At 38.4% G+C, this 25,147-nt stretch overlaps 1 protein-coding gene across 1 annotated transcript in view; it reads right to left on the reverse strand.

Annotated features, from left to right (window-relative positions):
- DCAF5 (DDB1 and CUL4 associated factor 5) overlaps positions 1-25,147 on the reverse strand; it is a 139,875-nt gene that overhangs the window by 80,088 nt on the left and 34,640 nt on the right. The window contains exons 2-5 of the mRNA XM_021004647.2: positions 16,642-16,785; positions 15,720-15,756; positions 14,283-14,422; positions 9,810-9,939 (exon numbers count right to left, since the gene is read on the reverse strand). Coding sequence (XP_020860306.1) covers positions 9,810-9,939; positions 14,283-14,422; positions 15,720-15,756; positions 16,642-16,785 — 451 coding nt within the window. The remainder of the gene's footprint in view (positions 1-9,809; positions 9,940-14,282; positions 14,423-15,719; positions 15,757-16,641; positions 16,786-25,147) is intronic.

Consider the following 25,147-nt stretch of genomic DNA (forward strand, 5'->3'; position numbering starts at 1 on the left):
TTAGAAATAAATGAAAAGATTAAAGATTTGTCTGATATGAAATGGTAGTGGAAAGTAGTGAAGCAGTAAATACGCTACTCAATGTTTCTGGGATTCTGACAGATACACTTCAGGTTTTTATGAATGGCAGGCTGTTCTGTGCTGTAGCTGCGCTGGGTTATTTCTTCTATCTTGATCCTCTGAAGAACAGGACAAGGAACTGATTATGAAAATATGAATTTTCTTCTTCAATTATATTCTATGTCTGTAATTTAACAAAAAAAATTTATACATATTTTATTAAAATAAAGACTGATGGAAAGTTTGGTTAAGGCAGAGAGCCTTTTATTTCTAACCCTTGGATTTTCCCATGTGCTGCTAGCATTTCTATTTGCTGTACCCTTTCAACTGACCTAAGTTTTATACAAAACATACTTAGCTCTCTCAAAGATATTTACTAGCCTATACACTGCTAATTAAAATGGGAAAGACTGGGTTGTCTAAATCCATTAATTCTGTTTTGTTCAATTATGGAAAGCAAAATGGATAATTTTGATTACATCAAATTGAAAAGTTTTTGCACAAACAAAGCCAATGCAACTAAGATTAGAAGGAGGGTAGAAAATTAGGAAAGAATTTTTACAACCAGTCTGTCTGATAAAGGCCTCATTTCTAAAATATATAGAGAATTAAGACAAATTTATAAGAACACAAGCCATTCCCCAATTGATAAATGGTCAAAGGATACAAACAGATAGTTCTCAGATGAAGAAATAAAAGCCATCTACAGTCACATGAAAAAAATGCTCTAAATCGTTATTGATTAGAGAAATGCAAATCAAAACAACTCTGAGGTACCACATCACACCTATCAGATTGGCCAAGATGACAAAACAGGAAAATGATAAATGTTGGAGAGGATGTGGGAAAATTGGAACGCTAATACATTGTTGGTGGAGTTGTGAAATGATCCAACCATTTTGGAGAACAATTTGGAACTGTGCCCAAAGGAATACAAAAATGTGCATACCCTCTGATCCAGCAATAGCACTTCTAGGGCTATATCCCAAAGAGATCAAACAAATGGGAAAAGGACACACATGTACAAAAATATGCATAGCAGCTCTTTTTGTGGTGGCAAAGAACTGGAAATTGAGAGGATGCCCATCCATTGGGGAATGGCCGAGCAAGTTGTGGTATATGAATATAATGGAATACTATTGTGCTGTAAGAAATGATGAACAGGCTGACTTCAGAAAAACCTGGAAAGACTTACATGGTCTGATGCTGAGTGAAGTGAGCAGAACCAAGAGAACTTTGTACACAATAACAGCCACGTTATGCAATGACTAAGATTGTTAAACTGAACCCTTCTCAGCATTACGAGGATCTAAGACATCTCCAGAGGCCTCGGGATGGAAAATGCTGTCCACATCCAAAGAAAGAACTATAGAAGTCGAATCGCTATCATGTATTTTTACCTTCTGTTGAGTTTTGTTTCATCTTTCTGATGGTTCTTCCTATTGGTTTTAATTTGTACTTACAACTTCACTGATGTGAAAATATGTTTAATGGGTATGTAAATGTAAAGCCTATATCAGATTGTGCGCCGTCTTGGAGAGGGTGGGGGGGAGGAAAAGGGAGAAAAATTTTCAACTCAAAAGCATATGGAAAAAAGTTTTTAAAAAATTCTGTTTTGTTCATAGGAGCAAGTCCTGGAAATATAATGGTCACAATAAATATTAAATGATACCAATGGTGACATATTTTTCAGCTAGACTTTGCAAAGGGAAAGTAATACAGAGTAATGAAAAAAGGCACTAGATAAGGAGTCAGGACAACTAGGTTTTGATCTTCCTTTTGTCACTAACTAGCAAACATTAGCAAAGTCACTGGATTTCTCTAGCCCTAAATTTGTTAGTTTAAATCTTAGCTAAATTCTAAGGTATATTTTTAAACACTTTTATTCTGAACTAAACAAATACCAGGTAAAATGAGCATTTTGAGACAGAGTAGAACAGAAAAAACGAGGATTCTTATCTGTGATTCCTTTTGGTGAAGTGTATTTTGCAGTGCTTTTTTAAAAAATTCGTTGGTTTCTTCTATATTTCATCTTATATTTGGGCATTTTATTTTTCTAATCTAAAAGTATTACCTTATGCTTATCTTTGTTGAGCTTCATTCTGTTTGTTACATTGTATTTGGTGTGTGTTTGATATAATCTTGATAAGCTATTAAATAGAAAACAAATTAAAAAAAAGACATATCAAACTAACCTTATTTGTTTTTTTGACAAAGTTACTAACCTGGTTGATCATGGCAATGCTACAGTTTTCCTAGATTTGATTTTATGCTATTATTGCATAAATAGTTTTATTGGTTCTACTCACTTCATGCTATCATTTCATATAAATCTGCCCAAGTTTCTCTGAAACTATTCCTTCTATGATATCTTGAAATACATTGATATTACATTACAACCATATGTCACGGTTTATTCAGCTGTTTGCAAATTGATGGGCACCATCCCCTAAATTTCCAGTTCTTGTCAACTACCAAATGAGAGGCTATAAAAACTCTTTTGTACATATGACTCCTTTGTGCAGATAAGTCCTTCCCCTTTTTCCTTGAACTCTTTGAGGAAGAAGCAACAAGTATTTATTAAGTGCATATGCTGTGTCATATACTGTGTTAAGCACCGAGGATACAAAAGACAAAAACATTGTCCCTGCCCTCAAGAAGCTCGCAGTCTAATGAAGGAGACAACATGCAAACGACTACATACAAACAAAATATATAAAGAGTAAACTGGAGGTGATCTCAGAAGGAAGGTGCTAGTAGTATTAAAGGGGAACTAGGAAAAGCTTCAAGATGTTATTTTAGCCAAGACTTGAAATGACAGACCTGAAAGACTGAAACATCAATTCACAGCTCCACCCCAAACACCTTTTTTGTTATCTCTGCCAACTATATGAGTGCAAGGTACAGCCTCAGAGTTGCTTTAAATTGAATTTTCTATTTGTGATTTGGAGTATTTTTTCCTATTTCTGTTGGTGCTTGAATTTCTTCCCTTGTGAACTACCTATTCATATGCTTTGATCATGTTACTTAATGAAGAATTATTTTTATTCTAATATAGTTGAATCAAATCCTTATGTATCTTAGATAGCAGATCTTTAGCAGAAAAATATTTTTCCCCCCAGTTAACTGTTTCCCCTTCTTGTATCAAAGTGTTACATTTGTGCAAAAGCTTGGTATATAATCAAAACTGTCCATTTTATCTCCTGTGATAAGCTTCGGTCTCTTGTTTGGTCATGAATGCTTCCCCATACTGAGGAAACAGTCAAAAAGAATATATGTTTATTAAGCCCCTAACACATGCCAGGCACTGTGCTGAGTGCTGGGGTAGAATGACGGGAAAGGAAATAAGTCTTCATATAGCACCTACTAAGTGTTTTTTACAAATGGCTTTTTTAAAGATCCTAACAACCCCGTGAAGTAGGTGATATTCTCATCTCCATTTTACAACTGAAAAAAAACGGAAGCCAACAAAGAGGTCATGTGACTTGCCGGGGTCAACAGAGTCGGTAAGTGTATGAAGCTGGATTTGTCAGGTCTTCCTGACTCCAGGTATAGAGAGCTTTGTGCCATCAGCTACATCTGATCTAAGTAGAAAGACAATCCTGTAGACAGCTTGCTTTGTCTGAATTAGTCTGCGTGTTGTCTCCTCCACTAGATTACAAGCTTCCTTTGCCTTTCTGGGTATCCTCCAGGGCTTGGCACAGTGCCTGACACATAGGAGACACTCAAAAAATATTGATTGTTTGACTGGTCCTCTCTCATTGTTAGTCAACTTATGCTTATCTACTTCTTGGTTCCCTCTCCTCTGCTCCCCCTTTTAAAGAGATCTCTATTAAAAAGAAATGGAATTACTCCAGTTGGGTACGGGTAGGATGTAGGGTTGTTGTAAGGATAAAATGAGATAATATTTGTAAAAAGCTTTGTAAACCATATAGCACTATATAAATTCTAGGTGGTAGTAGTAGTAGTATAGCATGCTGCCTTAGGCTCAAAGAGGTTAAATGACTTATCCACTATCACACAGCTACTTAGCAGCAAGAGGGTGGATTTGTACCTCAATCTTCCTGATTTCAAGTAAAACAACTCTCTCTAATATATTGTGTTGACTCTGTAGGCTAGAGTGACATAAAAAATTAAAGGACTTTTTAGACTGAGGATCTGGTGAAAATTGTCAGCTTATCTGAGGGAGATGTTTCTAGCCCCTTAAATTATAAAATAATGTTGTAGTAGAGAAATGCCGAAAAACCTGTCTAGTGAAATGCAGAGAAAGATCTGTCTTGAATATATGCGAAGGCTAACATCCAGCAGCCACTTAATACTCTAGGTTGTATCTACTTTTCTCTACTTAATATTTATTTTAACAAATAATGACTTTTTCCATTTGGGACACTTAGCATATCAAAATATTGATCACTGAGCCTTGCAGTGTAATAAATTATGTTTGTATTTATGCCCTAACTCCTAAGCTAATAGTACCCCTTGGATATTAATAGAACTCCTAATGAAGACAATTATAAAAATACAAACCATTAAGAAGTGTCATGGCAAGAACAGTGTACTAATCTGCAAATCAGCTGATACCTATGTATTTACAATCTACATTTCAACTCGTTCAATAACGAACCGAAACCAACTTTCTAAATCAAATATACTCATCCTTAGAAGTACAGGAGCTGTGAAATAAACTATGAGTTACAAAAATATACGCTTTGCCTCCCCATGCACCTATATAATGAGAATCTTACGGGAATTCCACTATTGATGAAAACTCCTGAAGGCTTCTTCAAAAATCAGTATTAAACTCAGCATTTAGGATCATGTTTGAAGGATGGCAGAGAGATGGAGAAGACAGGAGGGAAGCCAGAGCTAGGCTAGAAAACAGCGATGAGAATCTGGATCTAAATCTTTCTGTAACTCCCAGCACTGTTTCACAAACCTAGAACAAGAACCAGAACCAAGAACTCCCCTACTCTGCTGATGTTACTATCCCATATCGCCTACTTTTCTTCATAAGAAAAAAAAAACTAAAAGAGCACACACAAAATATTAGCACATTGGTGAATATAATAGGACAAAATCCACCACTTTTTTTGCTTTGAATTCAGACTCTACTTCTAATTTTCTTACAGCTTCTCAATTTCTCTTTCATTACAGCTCATTCTCAAAGATTCAGATTCTTGTTTCTTCTAGTCACTGTCATCCTTCAGGAACTGTGGGCCTCAAAGAGTACACCAGAACCTGGTTTCACAGTGGTCTTAGATTTTACTTCACCTGGTGCAAAGTACAAAAAACTCTACCTAAGTTTTCTATGTTTTGGGTTCACTACAGTTCTGCAAAACTCATAGGCAGCCTTCTTCCTGTTCTTTGAATCTCCACCATAAACAGGAGTGGACAAGCCTTCCCTGTGAACCTATCAAGTTATATTGAGCATCGTCTGTAGCCAAGCACAGGTTTTCATTTCACTTTGAAAGTTTCTGTTCTATATCCTCACAATGGGTTCAGAAACTTTGGACTCCTTGCTGTATAACACAATGTAGGGACCGATCTACTGTTATTTCTTGATCAATGTTTTATGCCCATGACTCCTAAGCCTCCCTTTTAAAAATTCCCTCACCTGGGTACTCTCCTGCTGCTCTTACACTCCAGAACCTGAGTTACCCTGGAAGAGTTAGATAAGACTTATAAAGCAGAAGCCCAAACCAGAGGGAACCACCACATCCGCACCACCAGCTTTGCCAGAAGAGGGCGCTCCATCTCTCTTTTATGAGAAGCTGCCAACAAGCTGACAGCCTTCCTCTCCATTGACAAGGGAATGAAAAAAGAAACCTCAGGAAGCTACAGTCTGGCTACCTCTTCTCCATAAACTTAGGGCAGAACATGTAGCAAAGTATCGCCAATTTATAGTTTAATATAGCAGCAGAAAAAAAAAAAGAGAAGAGTACTATTCATCCCACCTCTGTTATGCCTGCTTACATATGCACCATGTAATCCCCTTCTTGAGGCAAGGGGCCATACTTTATTTATCTTTGTATCTACCTATCTGCCTCAATGTCCAGCAAAACGTCTTACAAGGAATTTGCTGATTCTAAGAATGATGGCCCCAGCCGTCTAACTCCCACACACCCGGAACAGAAAACAAGAAGGCAGGCAGCCTTCTGGTCAGTATCCCTCTGTAGCAGAGAAATCACCATCTTAAACACTTGTGGACTGATCGACTGACTGAAAGTTAAACGGATGGCCTCACCTAACAGACCCTGTACAGTTACCCAGGAACCTCAGGCTGAGTGACTAGGCCTAAGCCCTTTGCTGCTCATCATCTGGGAAGGACTTCACTTCTTAAACTGTTCCTTCCTCAGGCCAGCAGGCCTCCTAATGTTCTTAATCACCGGATCAAATCCAGATGAGGAAAAACCTACTCAAGGCCCAAATTATGCACAAGATCGAATAAGCTGGGATTCAAATGAGATCTAGAGATCATGAAGGGCTATAAAGGAAAAGTTCCCTTTGGAGCCTAGAAGACAGATACTTCCAATTCCCCTTTCCCTAATTCATGTTCTTTATTCCCTTCCCTCTCTATAGTCCAAACGTGCACACCACAAAAGTTTATGTGGAAAGCCTTGTGTGTCCTTTTGGTATGCCTTTAGTGTGTGTGATAAAGATGATAACCAAAAAACCTACACAATTCACAAGAGGAAATAAAAACCTTCTTCCACATCCTATGGGGAATAGCTTCATCTTTTTTTTTTCCCAGCTCTCAAATGCCCCAAAGACAATTTCACACATTAAGTGTAAAGACTTTTTCAGTTAGCTCTCCTAACAGTGGACAAGGAATACTGTGGTTTGTAATGAACACAGCAGTTCAAACCTAATTAAAAGACCTGTTTGGTAATTATACAATAGGGTTGGGAAGAAAGAGAATGACCTCACTCTATTTCAAGTGAAGATGAGCTCAGCCAGGGATAGAGGGGAGTTCGCCCAGCTCTAAGTATCAAATTAGGGATCTAGGAAGGTGAAAGGTCAGAAAGTCATAATTGTTGTTTTCTTTCAGAAGTCCCAGGAAACATATTCTTGTTAACAATACTGGTCTATGAAGTCAAGAGATCTACATCACACCCATACCCAACTGGAATAATTCTATTTCTTTTTAAGAAAGATCTCTCATCCAGAATGCCATGGTACCACATGCCCTCAAAGCTGCCACCCTTGGAGCTGGAAGATGATACACGGGCATGAACTATGATACAACACATTCAGGTGATGAAGACTGAATACTCTCAAATTTGGCTAAAGCAGCAACAGTGTCGGAGGGCCTTTAAAGGGAAAAAACAATCTCTTTGAAAGGGGCAGCAGAGGACAGAGCACCAAGAAGCGGATAAGCCTAAGATGACTAAAGATGAGAGAGAACCAATTAAACAATTAATATTTATTAAGTGCCTACCACGTTCCAGGTACTGTGCTAAGTACTGCGGGTACACAGAAAGGCAAAACACAGTCCTTGTCCTCAAGCTTACAAGCAACTGGAAGAGACAACACGCAAACAAATATACAGATAAAGCAAGCTACATTCAGGATAAACAGAAACTAACTAATAGAGGGAAGGCACTAGAATTAATACACTTTTAGAAAGTGTATATTTGTTGATATCTGTGTTAAGCTCATAACAGTAAAAAGAAAAAAATTTTAAAGAAATTAAATGGTCTGTTACAACTCTGCAGTGAACTCTGAAAGAAAAAGCAGCATAAGCACCAATGAATTGTTACAATCAGAATTTACAAGTTTAACTTCATGTACCTCAGGAAGCCATAAGCTCATAGACTTCATTGGGTTCCTTATATTGCACCTAGAAAACCTAGGAGAATCTTATAAAAAGCCCCCTAACTCCCACTTTCCCTAATAGCCAAAAAATTCTAGTCTCCTAACAATGCATTTTTTTTATTCCGAAGAAAAGTTCAAGTTTTCCATCAAACTTTTTACATAAATTATTAGTCTTCTCTATGGACCTACATAATAGATTACCAAAGACAACAATCTATATGCAAATGAGGGGCCAGTAAAAGGAAGAGAGTCAAAACATAACATACTGTAAGAAACCAGTTAAGAAGGATGAAAGAACCACAATTTTCTCTTCTCAGTGCTGGTGATAAACCATTCAAGCTTTAATAGTTCATTAAGGCTGCCAGTTGCTCATTTCATCCTTGTGATGCCAAGAGATATGTATACATTTATAGGAGTTGGGAGGTATTGGGGTGAGAGGAAGCAATGGGAGGGAGAACACATATAGCAAATAAAAGTCTAACCTTTAACATGTTTGCTTACAAAAGCAAAGACTACAAGACAAAGAAGACTAAAATCAAGTGAGGGGATCTCACTGATGAAATACAAAAAAAACACACTGAGAAGGGAAGAAGGGGTCTTCCGGTAAAACCACGGAGTCTTGTTGTCTCAAGGATGAAACAAGGTAACATCGTAGAGTGCTTATCACAGTGCCTGGCATGTGGTAGGAGCCATATAAATGCTCATTGCCTTCCCCTTTCAGCTTCAAGACACATCCAAGAGATAAAAATAAGAATTCATACGAGCCAAGATTTAAAAGTGGAAAGGACCTAACAGAGCATCTCATCCAATCCCTTTAGGTAGAGAAGGTCAAGGACAGACCTGGGTGCCTAAGAACACTAGCAGAGAGGACAGGTATTCAATTCCAACTCCACACCATGTTAATTCCCATAGAAGAGTGATCGGTTTGTCGGGTCTGTCATTTTCACTTTAGAATCACAGAACCCAAACTAATCAGACTAATTTTTACCATGCCAATCACATTTCCTTAAACCCTAGCTAACTTACTGGATGACAAAAGGTATGGATGGATGTTGAAAAAATACTGAAGCTACCAATGAAATCATTTTCCTGAACTGGATTTTTCAAGTTTCACCATTTAATGAAAGAAAGTATTTTATTCGGAAATACTCCTTCTAGCCATCTCCCTTGGTAAGAGCTGGCACATCAACGGGAAATCTCTCCAACAACCTCCACGAGCATTTCCTACATGGTAAGGACTGCTACAGTGGGTCCTTCAATGGGCCCTACCTAACACTACGGAGTACTGCATTTTAATAGTCCCATGATCACCGTGGTAGTGAAAACTGGTATATCTTAAGAACTTATCAAGCAACACAGTGCCTTGTACTCTAAAGCCCCTTTCATCCAAAACCCAGCTAACTCAGAGTTAATTCACTTTTTTTTCGGTAATCTTCTCTGAAAAGCAATGCAGAAAACCCTCAAAAAGAGAAGGTAAGGCAAATAGAGGCCACAATTTTTGAATAAGACACAGGTGAAGACAAGACAATATCAGGCCAACTTTAAATAATGTGAAGTAACAGCTCATTTATATAACAGAATTGAGGAACACCAAAAAAGCCCCCAGACAAAAATATCTCCTCCCACGCAGCCTTAAGTTCCACCGTAAGTGTTTTATTCTGTTGGGTAATTATTAAGTATAGCTTTTACAACACAAATACTCTTGTAACACTAAATTTCCTCCTCCACAAGTAGGGATTTAAATTTTCCTGTTTTCTATCTCTTCTTAAAACGCTGAACTCCCCAGGATTTAATGACAAAGGTTTTACTCTTGGATGCAGAGGTCTCAGCCAGTGAGGCTTTCACAAAGATGCTCTCTGGCTGAAGCTGATCATTTCATCCAAGAAAGGAGGCAGTCGGATAATTCTCAGGCCTGGTGAAGGAAGACAGCTTACCTCTGAGGTTTCCGAATATCCCAGAGTCCCACTCCTTCCTTTGAGTTGGCTGTGGCCAATAACCTGGGTTCCACAGGGTTAAACATGACACTATGAAAGGCTGATGGATAGTTTGCCAAGCAGAAGGGCTCTGTAGAAGAAAAAGCATTTTGTTCAACTGGTTTACATGCACCTTGGGCTATACAAGGGCGAATAAAGGAAGGTGAATGGAGCAACGCACTGCAAAGCAAATGTCCCACTGAGTGAAAATTCTGGCATGGCAAATAATCTCTCAAGAGGAGCACGCTGGGGTTTTTACACTACCCGCATACACTTCTAAATGTTAATTTAAATTGTTAGATATTGTTTCTGTTAATATGTATAATTTTAAAATAGTTTTTAAAATTTGGAACAATTACATTACACAGTTGCATGTAGTGGATCCTCACCTTCAGATACTGGGGAAAACAAAAATTACTGCTAAAGCAAGGAAAACTATATAATATGGTTAGGAAAATTAAAGCACTACATCAGTTGGGGGGGGTGGGAGAAATGTGCAAATCATTAACTGGAAGATCCAACTGCTGTAGAAAGAACATTGGATTTAAAATCAGAAGACCAGGTCTAGAACCCTGACAGTTATTTACCACTCATGTGACCTGAAGTTAAATCACTTAGCTTTGTCGGCTCTGTTCTCATCTGTACAAGAGGGAATTGAACCAGATGACCTCTAAGGTCCCTTCCAGCTTTGATCTTATGACCCAAGTTATTAAATTTTTAAAACTAAGAATTTTAAATTGAATAATAACTTGGAAAAGACCTCATAAGTTTTCCTTTGTTGTTTAGATGATTTTGCCCATCCAAAAAGGGATGGAAGTGAGGGGGGAAAAGCTCACATTAAAACACTAGAATTTGGTTTCTAGGTAGGAGAAGACAAGGGGGAGAAAATGCATTTGACACCTACTCTTGTACTCAACCAATTCCAAACAGGCACTATCTAGATGAAATTCGTCACCTCGTACCTCTCAAAGTAGGAGAGAAAAGTCAAATTTCTGTTGGTCAGTTGTTTAAGCTGTGTCCGACTCTTCATGACCCTATCTAGAGTTTTCTAGGCAAAGATCCTGGAGTGGTTGGCCATTTCCTTCTCCAGCTCATTTTACAGATGAGGAAACTGAGGCAAACAGGGTTAAGGCAACTTGCACAGTAAGTATTTGAGGCTAGATTCGAACTCAGGAAGATGGACTCCAGGCCTGCTGCTCTATCCACTGTACTACATAGACGGAAAAAAAACTACTTCACTGACCACGGCTCCAGGAAGGTGCAGAGCAGGCAATTCCAGAAGTGAAATTCACCCTCCATACCACAGTGCTTTGCCTGTACATTTCTGAAAATGTCTCAGGTTGGGTATCAGTCAGGCAATTAATACTTTTAGAGTCCATAAAGAATAACAGGTGTTTCAAACACAGATCAATACACAGTCCTAGAGTCACACTATTTTAAAGCAGCAAGGAACCTTAGAGTTCAACTGCTTCAGTTATCAGAGGAGAAAATAAAGCTCTCTGTTAGCAACCAGCCTATAATAGGGAGGATATTTCATCTGACCAGCACAAAATTGGAGAACAGGAATAAGGAAGAGAGAGGATGGTTGGTCAGAGATCGTGGAGAAATGTTGAAAAATAGGGAGAGTTAGTAAAACAAGGAAATATGGACTTTAAGTTTCAATTAAAAAAGCAAGAAAAGATGCAGTATCACACAAGAAGAATGGGCTTGCTAAAGGAACTTCAGGAGAGAGATACAGACTGCTCCACGCTAATATATTTTTGCCTCAAATTCTAGATAAAAATTATCAATCGGTGAACAAAGATTTATGTGGCAACACATAATGGAAAGAATGTCGGATTGGGGTCAGAGAACTTGGGTTCCAATCCTGGTTACATTTCCTCTCTATGTGATCCTGGAGAGTTCTCTGGGCCTCAGTTTGCTCATATGTAAAAATGAGGAAGCTGAACTAAATGACCTCTAGGGCCCCTTTCTGCTTTAAGTCTATAACCTTTTACATACCCATACCACGTGCCAGGCACTGGGCTAGGCTGTAGCCCAGTGGTACATTACCTACGTAATGTACCACAATAAAAGAATTCTCTTTAAATTTTAAGTCTCATAGATCTGTGTGCAAAGCAGAAAAGACTGGGAATTTGGGCCTATAGGAATGCACTGAGCCCCTGCATTCTTTACAAATAATTTAGGTTGTAGACAACTTAGAAGTCATAGTACTGATTCTGTAGGTACTATGGACCTATATCAACTGGGTTATTAGGAAGCTATTGATTTTCTCCATTGGTATCACTAACGTCTATGGTAGAACTACTGTCCTTTCAGTGACAGGATGTTTTTGTAACATGCATCATCTCTGTGCTGATGATTCTCAAATACAGGGGGCACAGGGCCTGGAAACAGAAAGACTTGAGTTCAAACCCAGACTCAGACACTTCCTAGCTGCGCAATTCTGAGCAAGTCACTTAATTTCTGTTAGCTTCAGTTTCCTCACCTGTAAAATGGGGATGATAATAATAGTGTCTACCTCCCAGGGTGGTTATGAGGATAAATAATATTCATAAAATGCTTTGCAGTCCTTAAAGTCCTATATAAATGTTATATGAAGTGCTAGATAAATATATAAATTTATGCGATATAAATGCTAGCTATTGTTATTATTACTTATCTAGCACTAACCTCCCTCCTAACCTCCAGCCACACATCTCTCTATTGAACTAGATGTCCAGAAGACATCTTAAAATCAAAATATCCAAACCAGAACTCATTATTTTTTCCCTCTTCCAAATTCCCCCATTAGTGTTGAGGACTCCCATCATCTTCCCAGTCCCCCAACCTCACAACATCCTCGATTAGTCATTTTCTCTCACCCCTCATGTCCAATTTGTTGTCAAGTCCTATTGATTTTTACCTTCAATAACATCTTTCATGTTCACTCCCTTCTCAACCACAGGAATGTAAGAACATTACCATCCTTCTGGTATATACCCTCATCGCTGAATTACCGCACAATTTTTCTAGTTGATTCCTTGCCTCAAGTCTCTCCTTACTCCAGACCACTCTCCACCCCACTGTCAAAGCGAACTTCCTGAAACAAAGGTCTGACCACGTCTTCCTACTTCCATCCCATTCAATAAATTCCAGGGGCTTCCTGTCACCTCCAAGATCAACTAGAAAACTCTCTGTTTGGGAACAAAGCCCTTTATAACCTGGCCTCTCTTACCTTCTTAGTCTTTCCTCCACCCTACTTCTCCCCATCTCCATATACTCTATGACCCAGTGACACGGGCCTCCGTGCGATTCCTAATTCATCTCCTGACTATACGCATTTTCACTTGCTGTCCTTTATGCCTGGGACTCCCTCCCTCCTCATCTCTCCCTCCTGGCCTCCCAGAAGGCCCACCTGAAATCTCACCTTCTTTAGAAGCCTTTCCGGATCCCACTTAATGCTAATGTCTTCCCTCCATTCATTATCTCCAGTTTATCCTGTGTATATATATCTTGTTTGTACCAGAGTTGTTTGCATGTTATCTCCCCCATCAGATTGTGAGCTCCTTAAGGGTTAGCATTATCTGCGGCCTTTCTTTGTATCCCCCAGTATTCAGCATAGCACCTGGCAAAAATAGTAGGTACTTAATGCTTGCTGACTTACTGACCCATGCCAGGTTACATGTGGAACATATATGGATATTTAGGAGAATGAGCAAAAGGGGGGTTGGGGATGTCATTCAAGCTGACTACTTCTTAATGCATATCCTAAGGAGATATATGTGTGTGCATATGTATATGCACATCTATATACATCTATATCTATCTATCTATCTATAGCTCATGCCGGCTATCCTATCTAGTTGGCACTAAAACACTTCACCAAACTCCCAGCCATCTTCTTGACCACACTGCTGCCATATGCACATTCATCCTTGCCACCCCCCCTCCTCCTTCCCACACATGCACTCACACTCTCTCTCTCTCTCTCTCTCTCTCTCTGGAAAATGTAATCACATCACAATCACATTATTGTTTCTGGAACCTCAAGTCCCCAGATTCCCCATGGCTTCACTCACCTTTCCTGTGAAATCTCAGATCAAATATTGCCCAATACTCCCCTATATGTGTTTTCTCTCCCATTAGAATATAAGTTCCCTAAGGGCAGAGACTATCTCAGTTTTGTATTTTTATCCCCATCACTTAGTGTGGAGTTTGGCAGCTCCATACTATTTATTCATTGATAATAATTTATTTTTATCATAAATAAATTATTATTTCTAATTTATATTCATTTACTTTCAAAAACATACTAGTTATTTGTTTGTTTCCTCTCCATGGGGAAATCTTTTGTCTTTCTGCCCTTGACGTTACTCCCCTCTCTGAGGTCTACCAACTGACAAAAACAGGGCTTTTAAAAAAACTAAAGAATATTCACCCATGGGTGCTCACCTCCATGAGGAGACTCCCGGATGTCCCAGATGAGAACCCGTCCATCATCTGATGAGCTGGCAAAAACGTTATCATTCACAGGGCTCACAGAAAGGCCATAGACTGCATCTTCATGGGCGAATACATCCAAGGTCTCGCTGCTGAGAGACAGAGCAGAAGAAAGAGAGAGACACACACATACGCAGACTTCTACCCTTCTGGCACACATGTTTTGTTTGTGAGGGAAGTTACCAAAATCTAGCAATTATATGATAACTGTTGTGGCTTTTTTCCTTTGGACTGGACCTATTATTTCATTAGTGAGTGAACTCCCCAAAAGGAAATTCTCTCTGTCAATCCAGATCTGAAACAGCTTATGGTCTCGGAGGGCCGTCTAAGGTACTGAAAGGTGAAGATTTGCCCACACAGATGGTATGAGTCTCCTTTTTTTCTAAGAGGCATGTAAGTGTTATTATGACATGAGAAATGACAAACAGGAAGATTCACTTTGGAAGAACTGAATGAACTGATGAACAGCAAAGTGAGTTGAGCTGGGAGCACAGTTTGCATAACCCCCACAAGAATGCCAAGAACACCACTGAAAGGCTCCAAAATGCTGATCAAAGATGTAACCAATGGTGAGCATGCCTGGTCCCTCTCAGAGAGGTAGTGGACAAAAGCTGCAAAATGAGGCACATGTTTTCAGCCCTGGACAACGTTATTGATTTGTTTTATTTGACTACGACTTATTTGTTCTACAGAAAGAAGGTATAGTATCACTGGGAAATGACAGTGATGTTCTTCGATTTTTTAAAAAAATTCTTAAAAATAAAGGATATGTTACAGTATTTTAAAACTTTCTTAATATGCAATGATATTATTGGTTTGCATTTCCTGTTAATTGAGCAAAGTCACTCAATAGACCAGCCTGACTTTTACTTTTCTGAAATCTTATAAAACAACAATGTTTGGTTTCTTTTATTTTTTTCTTTTCTTTTTTTTAAGGCAATTGGGGTTAAGTGACTTGCCCAGGGTCACACAGCTAGTAAGTGTCAAGTGTTTGGTCTGAGGCCGCATTTGAACTCAGGTCTTCCTGACTTCAGGGCCGGTGCTCTATCCACTGTGCAACCTAGCTGCCCCTAATGTTTGGTTTCTAACAAGGAAAGGAGGGAAGGCTTTTAAATTGTCAAATCTGACTGTGATTGGGGGTTTAAAAAAAAATGCTAGAAACTGATTTTACTTAAGTTTCCTCCTTCACCCTTTTAAGTTTTCTCCTAAAAATAATTTTATGGTGACTCTCAAAGCAATATAAAGTCATAAAACTATAACAAGTTCCCTCTTTACAAGAGGAATTTTGTAGCTTTAATTTTTTTAGAGAGCATTATTTTGGCCGAGAAGAAATCTGCCTCAGTGTTATAGAAGCAATCAATCACCTTCACACACAAACAACCTATTTACCTTTCAACATCATGGAGGATAACTTGTTCATCATTTCCTATAAGGAAGAAAAACAAATGGCTAATAACAAAAGTTTTCTCCATGCACAGTTTAAGTTAGCACTTAACAAAAATTTCTTATAAAAATCATCTACTTTGATCTTAAATAGAAGAGTCAACTGGAAAAGTTTTTAAAAATAAATTTAGAGGAGGGATAAGAATGCTATAGTATGTAAAAAGGTCAACAGCAAATAAGGATGACAAAATAATGTTTTCAAAATACATAATCTAGTGAGTTAATTTTAAAAATAAAAAGAAAGTTTCATCTGCAAAATGAATTGGTTGAACTATATGACTATATGAGTCCCTGACAGCTCTCATGTTTTATGATTCTAAATATGTGGGAACATTAGATCCAAGTTTCTCTATATGCAAATCCCATTTCTTTCTTCTATCAAAAGATATGTGAGTATTTTATTAACATAAAAATATTTAGTAAATCCTTTTTGTGTGTAGTCCTACCTTTGAAGAGTTAATCTGGATGTAAAAAGACACATAATAAATAATTTCCCATTCTATAATCAATGTGTGAGCAATAGTTGCCTAAAGAGGCAGAAGTCATAGCAAGTATATGGCTCAAAAGTCATCCTAGTCTCAGCTCTAGTCATGGCCTCCAGCACTGGTAGTAACTAGGGAGCAAGGCTGAATCTGCTACTCTAATTAATTCACCCAAGATTGAGAAAGTTAGGCCCAGGTTGGAAGCGGTTTCTATTTGCCTCTTCTGGTAAACACAACTTCACAACAAAATAGTACAACCTGTGCCCAGGAGAAAGACTTTAAGCAGCCAGTAACTTCCTAACATGATAACAGGACATTAAAAAGGTCTTCATCGGGCTGTCCCCTCCTTCAGGACCCTGGCCACAATGGCTTTCACTTCTTCTTACCTCCAGAAAACACTTTAGTGTTCCCACTGTTGAAAGCCAGGCAGAAGATGTTAGAATGATGCTCTCCCTTCAACTGGACAGGCTTGACTCTGGAGTGGATGGCTTGTTCCATATGCCACAGCAGAACCCTTCGGTCATCGCCTCCTTGGGGAAGAAGACAGGGGTCTAGGGTTATGGCGAGAATATACATTATGCAAGATGAATAGGACAAACAAAACTAAACTAAATGGGTTCGCTTGGAGGTTCCTAGAGAGCGCACATTTGTATACCTTTTGCCTCTTTGTGAAATACAGGGAGAGCAGAGGTTGGAAGTCAGAGCAGCATCTACTTTCATACATCTACTTTCTCTAACTTCTCAACTCATTCCTCACACCCAGAAAAATGTTGTCCAGCTTCCAGTTTCTTCACTGGCTTCCCTCAAATTCTACTTTTCTGTCCAGAAGATTAACTTTGATCTTTCCCTTAAAGTATTTCTTTTCCTTCTTTATTTGCATTTTGGTCTATTTCAATCCTTAAGAGGTTTAAGGAAGACTTAGTTTTTATTCCCATTTATATCCAACAAAAAATTATATATTTAAAGTGAATGAGGCAGACATGATTGAAAGTCTAAAATATGATTTCCTACCCTGCAAAATTCTAAATCACACAGAACACAAATCTACAATGAAGGGGAAGGATATTAACAATAATAATGATTCACATTTACTTAACACTTTCCTCACAACAACCTTGTAGAAAAGGTATTCTAAACATTAGCCTTAGGAATGAAGTTCAAAGAGGTTTAAGTGACTTGCCCAATCCCACAACTACTAAGTGTCACCCCTGGGTCTCTCCCCTAAGTCTACAAGTGGCATGTGCTCTTCCCACTGAACTGGCTGCCTACCAGACAACCTGGCTCCAAATCTTTCTTCAGGCATTTGCCAGCTGAGGCACCCTAGCAGTCACTTAGCCTCTCTCAGTCTCCATTTCCTCAGCTGTAAAATGAGAATAATAACAGAACCTCCCCTATGGGGCTGCTGTAAAGACTGAATGCACACACATCTATAAAAAGGTATATTAAGGTTAGCTACCACTATGTTTTGCCAAAGATGCCTCATTCTAAAACACCAAGTTGAAAATAAAAGCAAAAAAAGCAAAAAAAGTGAAGGAGGAGGAGAAGCATTGAGATTCTGTAAGAAAGGCCACGTTCCTGAGATGAACAACATCCATAACTGAGAGCGTCACTCCGTTTAAACCCCAAATCAAATGCAACCACTCTGGATTCAGGGAAGCTTTGCAACAGCCTAACTTAGCACAAAGGAAAATAACTCCCAGCCCAACTGCCCTTGCCTGGTCCCCCACCACATCATCATTCATGTTTAGTACCAGACATTCACACGGTGATTTAATTTTTCAAAGTGAGGCTCTCATAAAGCGTCCTAGGATCACATGAAATCAACTAACGTCGATATTAAGCATGCTGAAGACAATCTGGGTTTAGTTTGAACTACCTGAGGCAAAAAGAATTCTTCTGACATGACTTGTTTAAACCCTCAACTAATGAGGGGCTGACTTACATCCTTTAACCCAGCAACACTACTGCTAGATCTATGCCCCAAAGAGATCAACTAGACAAGGAAAGAACTCAATCTACAATACAGTAATCGTTTTCTTATTGGCAAAGAACTGGAAGGTCCTGTAGGAAATGATGAAAGGGACAGTTTTAGTGAAACCTGGGAAGAGCTATTTGAACTAACATGGAGTGAAATAAACAATTCCTTCTCTACATTACCTTAGAGAAGGAAGCCCTGTTCAATAGGAACAATTTGGGTAGCATGGAGCAAATACAATAGATGCTCTGAAAACCACAAGAGTATCACTGTCTGAAACTTGTGTACAAAGTTTTTCTGTCAGACCCTTTAAAGCCCTATCACTCTCCTAAAGAAGTGAAAAGCTGTTCTCTATGCTGTATTGCTTTAAATCCAGCACCAAGAGGCAGAACAATTCTGTCCGAAAATACAAACAAAGTTTAAAAAGGTCAAATGTAAAACAGGAGGAAGGTCAGATACTTAAAAGTCCTATTGTCCCCTGCAATTCACCTAGCAAATTCATAGATTTTTCATATCATTGTTCAAGGGGGTAGCCAGGTGGGTGCAGTGGGTACAGTACTGGGCCTGGAGTGAATTCAAATCTGGCCTCAGACACTTAGTAGTTGTGTGACCCTGGGCAAGTCACTTAACCGTGTTTGCCTCAATTCCTCATGTGTAAAATGAGCTGGAGAAGGAAATGGAAAACCACACCATTATCTCTGCCAAGCAAACCCCAAATGGGGCCATGAAGGGTTGAATATGGGAAGCAGAAAGCTGGGAAACAATTTTTATAGCCAGTGTCTCTGATAAAGGCCTCATTTCTAAAATATATAGAGAATTGAGTCAAATTTAAAAGCATACAAGTCATTCCCCAACTGATAAATGGTCAAAAGATATGAACAAGCAGTTTTCTGAGGAAGAAATTAAAGCTATTTATAGTCACATAAAAAAACGCCCTAAATCACTATTCATTAGAAAAATGCAAATCAAAACAACTCTGAGGTACCACATCACACCTATCAGATTGGCCAACATGACAAAACAGAAAAATGATAAATGCTGGAGAAGATGTGGGAAAATGGGAACACTAATGCATTGTTGGTGGAGTTGTGAACTGATCCAACTACTCTGGGGAGCAATTTGGAACTGTGCCCAAAGGACTAAAAGACTCTGCATACCCTTTGACCCGACATTACCACTTCTGGGTCTGTATCCCTAAGAGATCTTAAACTGGGAAAAGGACCCACTACGTACAAAAATACTTATAGCAGCTCTTTTTGTGGTGGCAAAGATTGAGGGGATGCCCATCGACTGGGGAATGGCTGAACAAGTTGTGGTAGATGAATGTGATGGAATTCTATTGTGCTCTAATAAACGATGAGCAGGCAGAGTTCAGAAAAGCCTGGGAAGAACTGCATGAACTGATGCAAAGTGAAATGGGCAGAATCAGGAAAACGCCGTTCACAGCATCAGCAGCGCCGTGTGATGATCACCGTAAGCGCCTCAGCTCTTGTCAGCAGCACAATGATCCAAGAGAAGTGCAAGGCGCTCGTGAATGGAAATGCTCTTTATTCGGATGAGGAGCCAACAGGCTCTGTATGCAGCTCAGCGCACGTTTTCCCCTTTTGATCTGTTCCTTCTTTCATATTGTTACATGACAGCATATGCATAAACTATATCAAACTGCCTACCATTTTCAAGAAGGAACAGGGAGGGAGGGAGACAAAACGGAAACTCAAAATCTTATAAAAATGAATGCTAAAAACTTTCTTGACAAGTAACTGGGGGGGGATTACTATTAAAAAAAAGAGCTGGACAAGACTGAAACAAATAAAGCCAAAAAACAGGTTCGAGTCTCCAGCTGCAAAAGGATAAACTGTTTCCCCCATAACATTCAACTCAAGTGAATACTAAAATCAAACAGACAAGCTAACCAGAAAGCTCTGAAGTCTGTGCCAGAATATATATTTCCAAAGAGCCAGAGATTGAGACCTGACTCCACGAAGGCAGCTTCCCAGGGTGTACACTAGGACCCTAGATCTCCGCGTCACCTTCACCAAGTAAGCTACAGGGAGCAGTCAGTTATTCTGGGAGCAATATTAGGCAAAGCCAGGTCATTCTAAGTCTTTCATGACAATTCTGTTCAACTTTGATAATTTTCTTTTTATTAATTTGTATCCTGAATATAATGAACACCAAATAAAATGGGCACTTCCATATATGTAATAGAACAGAAAAAGAATGTTGTACACAGAACATGGATCTCATTATGTATAACTTCTTTTTAAGTATCATAAAATCATCATGTAATTTTCAAAGACACCCTACTTGTCGGGTTCTCTCTGGTCTTCTGTTCTTTCTGTGAATTGTAAAATACGCTTCAATGACATTCTATTCTTTGCTTTTCTTCTGGCTCCTCTATCCCTAGTACCTGTCTGTTACCAGCCTATTCCCCCAAACTGAAAAAAAAAATCAAAAGGAAAAGGAAAAGAAAGTCCTAGTTACAAATGCGAGTAGTCACACAAATTCCCTTACTGGTCATGTTTGAAAACATATGTCTTGTTCTGTACGTTGGGTCAATCACCCTCCTTCTGTCAGGAGATGGGCCTTCCATTTCATCATCAGTCCTCTGGAATCACGGTTGATTACTACACTGATCAACCAGTCTTTTAAAGCTGTTTTTCTTCATAATATTATAAATTATTCTGGTTCTGCTCACTTCACTCCACATTTGTTTGTACAACTCTTCCCAGGTTTCACTAAAACTATCCCTTTCATCATTTCCTACAAACATCCCAGTTCTTTGCCACTAAAAAAACAGCTGCTATAGATACTGCTGTACACTGAGTACTTTTCTCCTTCTCTTATCGATCTCTTTCAGATACAGGCCTAGCAGCAGTACCATGAGATTAAAGGGCATAAAGTCAGCCACTTGGTTAACAGGCATTTATCGAATTCACTCTGTGCCAGATACTGAGCCAAGGCACGAGGGATTCAATGAAAGGCAAAAATGCAGTCCCTGTCTTCAAAAAGCTTAATTTCTAATTCTGAAGACAATAGGTTAAAAAAAAATTGGACCTAGAACATATATACAGTTTAGTGGGCCTCGGGGAAGAGTTCCAAACTGCTTTCTAGAAGCAACAGACCAATTCACAACATCACCATTTCTCAATTACTGACATGGAGCTTTTTCATATGATTATTGACAGCTTGGATGTCTTCCTTTGAGAACTGCCTATTCTTCATTATGAAATGCAAAATGGATGACTCTGATTACCCTAAATTGAAAAAATTTTGTACAAACAAAGCAATGCAACTAAGAGCAGAAGGGAAGCAAAACGCTAGGAAACAATTTTCACAGCCAGTGTCTCCGATAAAAGGCCTCATTTCTAAACTATATAGAGAGAACTGAGTCAAATTAATAAGAATACAAGTCATTCCCCAACTGATAAATGGTCAAAGGATATGAACAAGCAGTTTCCTGAGGAAGAAATTAAAGCTATTCATAGTTATATAAAAAATGCTCTAAATCACTATACATTAGAAAAATGCAAATCAAAACAACTCTGAGGCACCACATCACACCTATCAGACTGGCTAACATGACAAAACAGAAAAATGATAAATGCTAGAAAAGATGTGGGAAAATTGGAACACTAATGCATTGTTGGTGGAGTTGTGAACTGATCCAACTACTCTGGGGAGCAATTTGGAACTATGTCCAAAGGACTAAAAGACTCTGCATACCCTTTGACCCAAACATTACCACTTCTAGGTCTGTATCCCAAAGAGATCTTAAAACTGGGAAAAGGATCCACCACGTACAAAAATACTTATAGCAGCAATTTTTGTGGTGGCAAAGAATTGGAAATTGAGGGGATGCCCATCAATTGGGGAATAGCCGAACAAGTTGTGGTATATGAATGTAATGGAATACTTTTGTGCAATAAGAAATGATGAGCAAGCTGACTTCAGAAAAACCTGGAAAGACTTATATGAACTGATGCTGAGTGAAAATGAGCAGAACCAGGAGAACGTTGCACACGGTAGCAGCCATGTTGTGTGATCGACTAACTTTGATAGACTTAGCTCTTCTCAGCAATGCAAGGATCTAAGACAACTCCAAAAGACTCATGATGGAAATGCTATCCACATCTAGAAAAAGAACTATGGAGTCTGAATACACATGGAAGCGTACTATTTGCTCTCCTCTTCTTTTGCTGTTTTGATTTGTTTCTTCTTTCTTGTGATTCTTCCCATTAATTCTAATTCTTTTTACATCATGACTAACGTGAAAATATGCTTAATATGAATGTATAAGTAGAACCTATATCAGATCGCACGCAGTCTTGGGGAGAGGAGGAGGAGAAAATTTAAAACTCAAAATCTTATGGAAGTGATTGTTGAAAACTAAAAATAAATAAATTATTTTTTAAAAAAAGAAAACTGCCTGTTCTTATCCTTTGATCATTTATCCACTGGGGAATGGCTGCTATTCTTACAAATTTGAATCAGTCGCCTACATATCTTAGATATGCAACCTTTGTCAGGGAAACTTGCTAGAAAGAATCCTTCCTATTTAACTATTTCCCCTCTAATATTAGTAACACTGGTTTTGTTTGTGCCAAAAATCGTTAATGTTGTGTAACTGAAATAATCTTTTTATCTTTTGTCATCTTCCCTATTCCTTGTTTGGTTATGAACTCTTTCACTATTTATAGTTATGAAAAGTATTTTCTTCCTTACTCCTTTAATTTATCGTGTGACATAAGTGTGATCTAAGTCATACATCCATTTGAAGCTTATCTTAGTATATGGTATGAGATGTTGGTCTATACATAATTTCTGCAAGACTGCTCTCCAGTTCACCCTGAACTTTTTGTCAAACAGTGAATCCTTACCCCAGCAGTTGGTGTTTATAGAATAATACATTCATTTTTGTATTATGTATGTTGAGTACCTAATCTGTTCCACAGAGCTCTTTTTTAATCAGTACCAACTGATCCTGATATAACTGCTTTGTAGTACAGTTTGAGATCTGTAACTGATAGGTCCCTTTTTCTTTACCATTTTTCTCCATTCTATTCTCTTTAAGATTCTTAAATATCTGATTCTCCACATGAATTTTATTATTTTTTTCTAGATATATAAAGTAATCCTTTGGTAGTTTGATTGGTACAAGCTAAATAAATTAACTTTCATTTAAAAAAAAATTGGCCCAGTCCACCTAATCAACAATTAATATTTCTCCAATTATTTAATTCTGGCTTTTTTTTTCTTTTCTTAAAAATTTTTTTAAAATATAAATTTATTTATTTGTAGTTTTCAACATTCATTTCCATAAGATTTTGAGTTCCAGATTTTCACCCCATCTCCCCCTCCCCCCACCCTAAGATGGCATGCATTCTGAATATCCCTTCCCCTAGTCCGTCCTCTTTCCTTTCTCTCCCCCCTTCTCTTATCCCCTTCCCCTTCTATTTTCCTGTAGGGGAGGATAGACTTCTGTACCCCATTTCCTGTATTTCTTATTTCCCGGTAGCATGTGAAAACATTTTTTTAAACACATGTTTTTCAAACTTTAGGTTTCAAATTTTCTCTCTTCCTCCCTCCCCACCCACCCTCATTGAAAAGGCAAGCAACTCAATATAATAGTTGTACACGTGCAGTTATTCAAAACACTTCCATAGTAGACTTGTTGTGAAAAACTAACGCTATTTCCCTTAATCCTATCCTGCCCTGCCATTCATTCTATTCGTTCTTTTGACCCTGTCCCTCCTCAGAAGTATTTACTTCTGATAACCCCCTTTCCCAATCTGCCCTCCTCTCTATCATCCCCCTGCTCTCTTGTCCCCTTCTCCCCCTATTTTCTTATAGGGTAAGACAAATTTCCATACCCAATTGAATGTGTATGTTATTCCCTCCTTAAGCCAAATCCTATGAGAATAAGATTCACTCATTCCCTCTCACCTTTCCCCGCTTCCCCTCTACTGCGAGAGACTTTTCTTTTGGGGTTTTTTTTTGTGAGATAATTTACCCCATTCTACCTCTCCCTTTCTTCTTCTCCTAGCATAATCCTCCCTCATCCCTTAATTTTATTCTCCAGATATGACCCCTTAATCTTCAACTCACACTGTGCCTTCTATCTATCTATCTGTCTATACATATAATTTTTTCCTCCAACTACCCTAATACTGACAAAAGTCTCATGAGTTATAAATATCATCTTTCCATGCAGGAATGTAAACAGTTCAATCTTAATAAGTCTCTAATGATTTCTTTTTCCTGTTTACCTCTTCATGTTCCACTGGAGTCCTGTATTTGAAAGTCATATTTTTTATTCAGCTCTGGTCTTTTCATCAGGAATGCTTAAGAGTCCTCTATTTCACTGAATGACCATTTTTTCCCCTGAAGCATTATATTCAGTTTTGCTGGGTAGGTGATTCTTGGTTGTAATCCTATCTTCTTTGCCCTCTGGAATATTATATTCCATGCCCTGCAGTCCTTTAATGTAGAAGCTGCTAAATCTTGTCTTATCCTGATTGTGTTTCCACAGTACTTGAATTGTTTCCTTCTGGCAGCTTGTAATATTTTCTCCTTGACCTGGGAACTCTGGAATTTGGCTATAATATTTCTAGTTTGCCTTTGGGGATCTCTTTCAGGAGGAAATCAGTGGATTCTTTCAATTTCTATTTTGCCCTCTGGTTCTAATGTATCAGGGCAGTTTTCCTTGACAATTTCTTGAAAGATGATGTCTAGGCTCTTTTTTAGATCATGGCTTTCAGATAGTCCAACAATTTTTAAATTCTCTCTCCTGGATTTATTTTCCAGGTCAGTTGTTTTTGCAATGAGATATTTCACATTGTTTTCTAATTTTTCATTTTTTTAAATTTGTTTTACAGTGTCTTAATTTCTCATAAAGTCACTGTCTTCCAATTGCT

Source organism: Phascolarctos cinereus, unplaced genomic scaffold (assembly GCF_003287225.1).
Source record: "Phascolarctos cinereus isolate Bilbo 61053 unplaced genomic scaffold, phaCin_HiC Scaffold_3;HRSCAF=262, whole genome shotgun sequence".
Classification (NCBI taxonomy): domain Eukaryota; kingdom Metazoa; phylum Chordata; class Mammalia; order Diprotodontia; family Phascolarctidae; genus Phascolarctos; species Phascolarctos cinereus.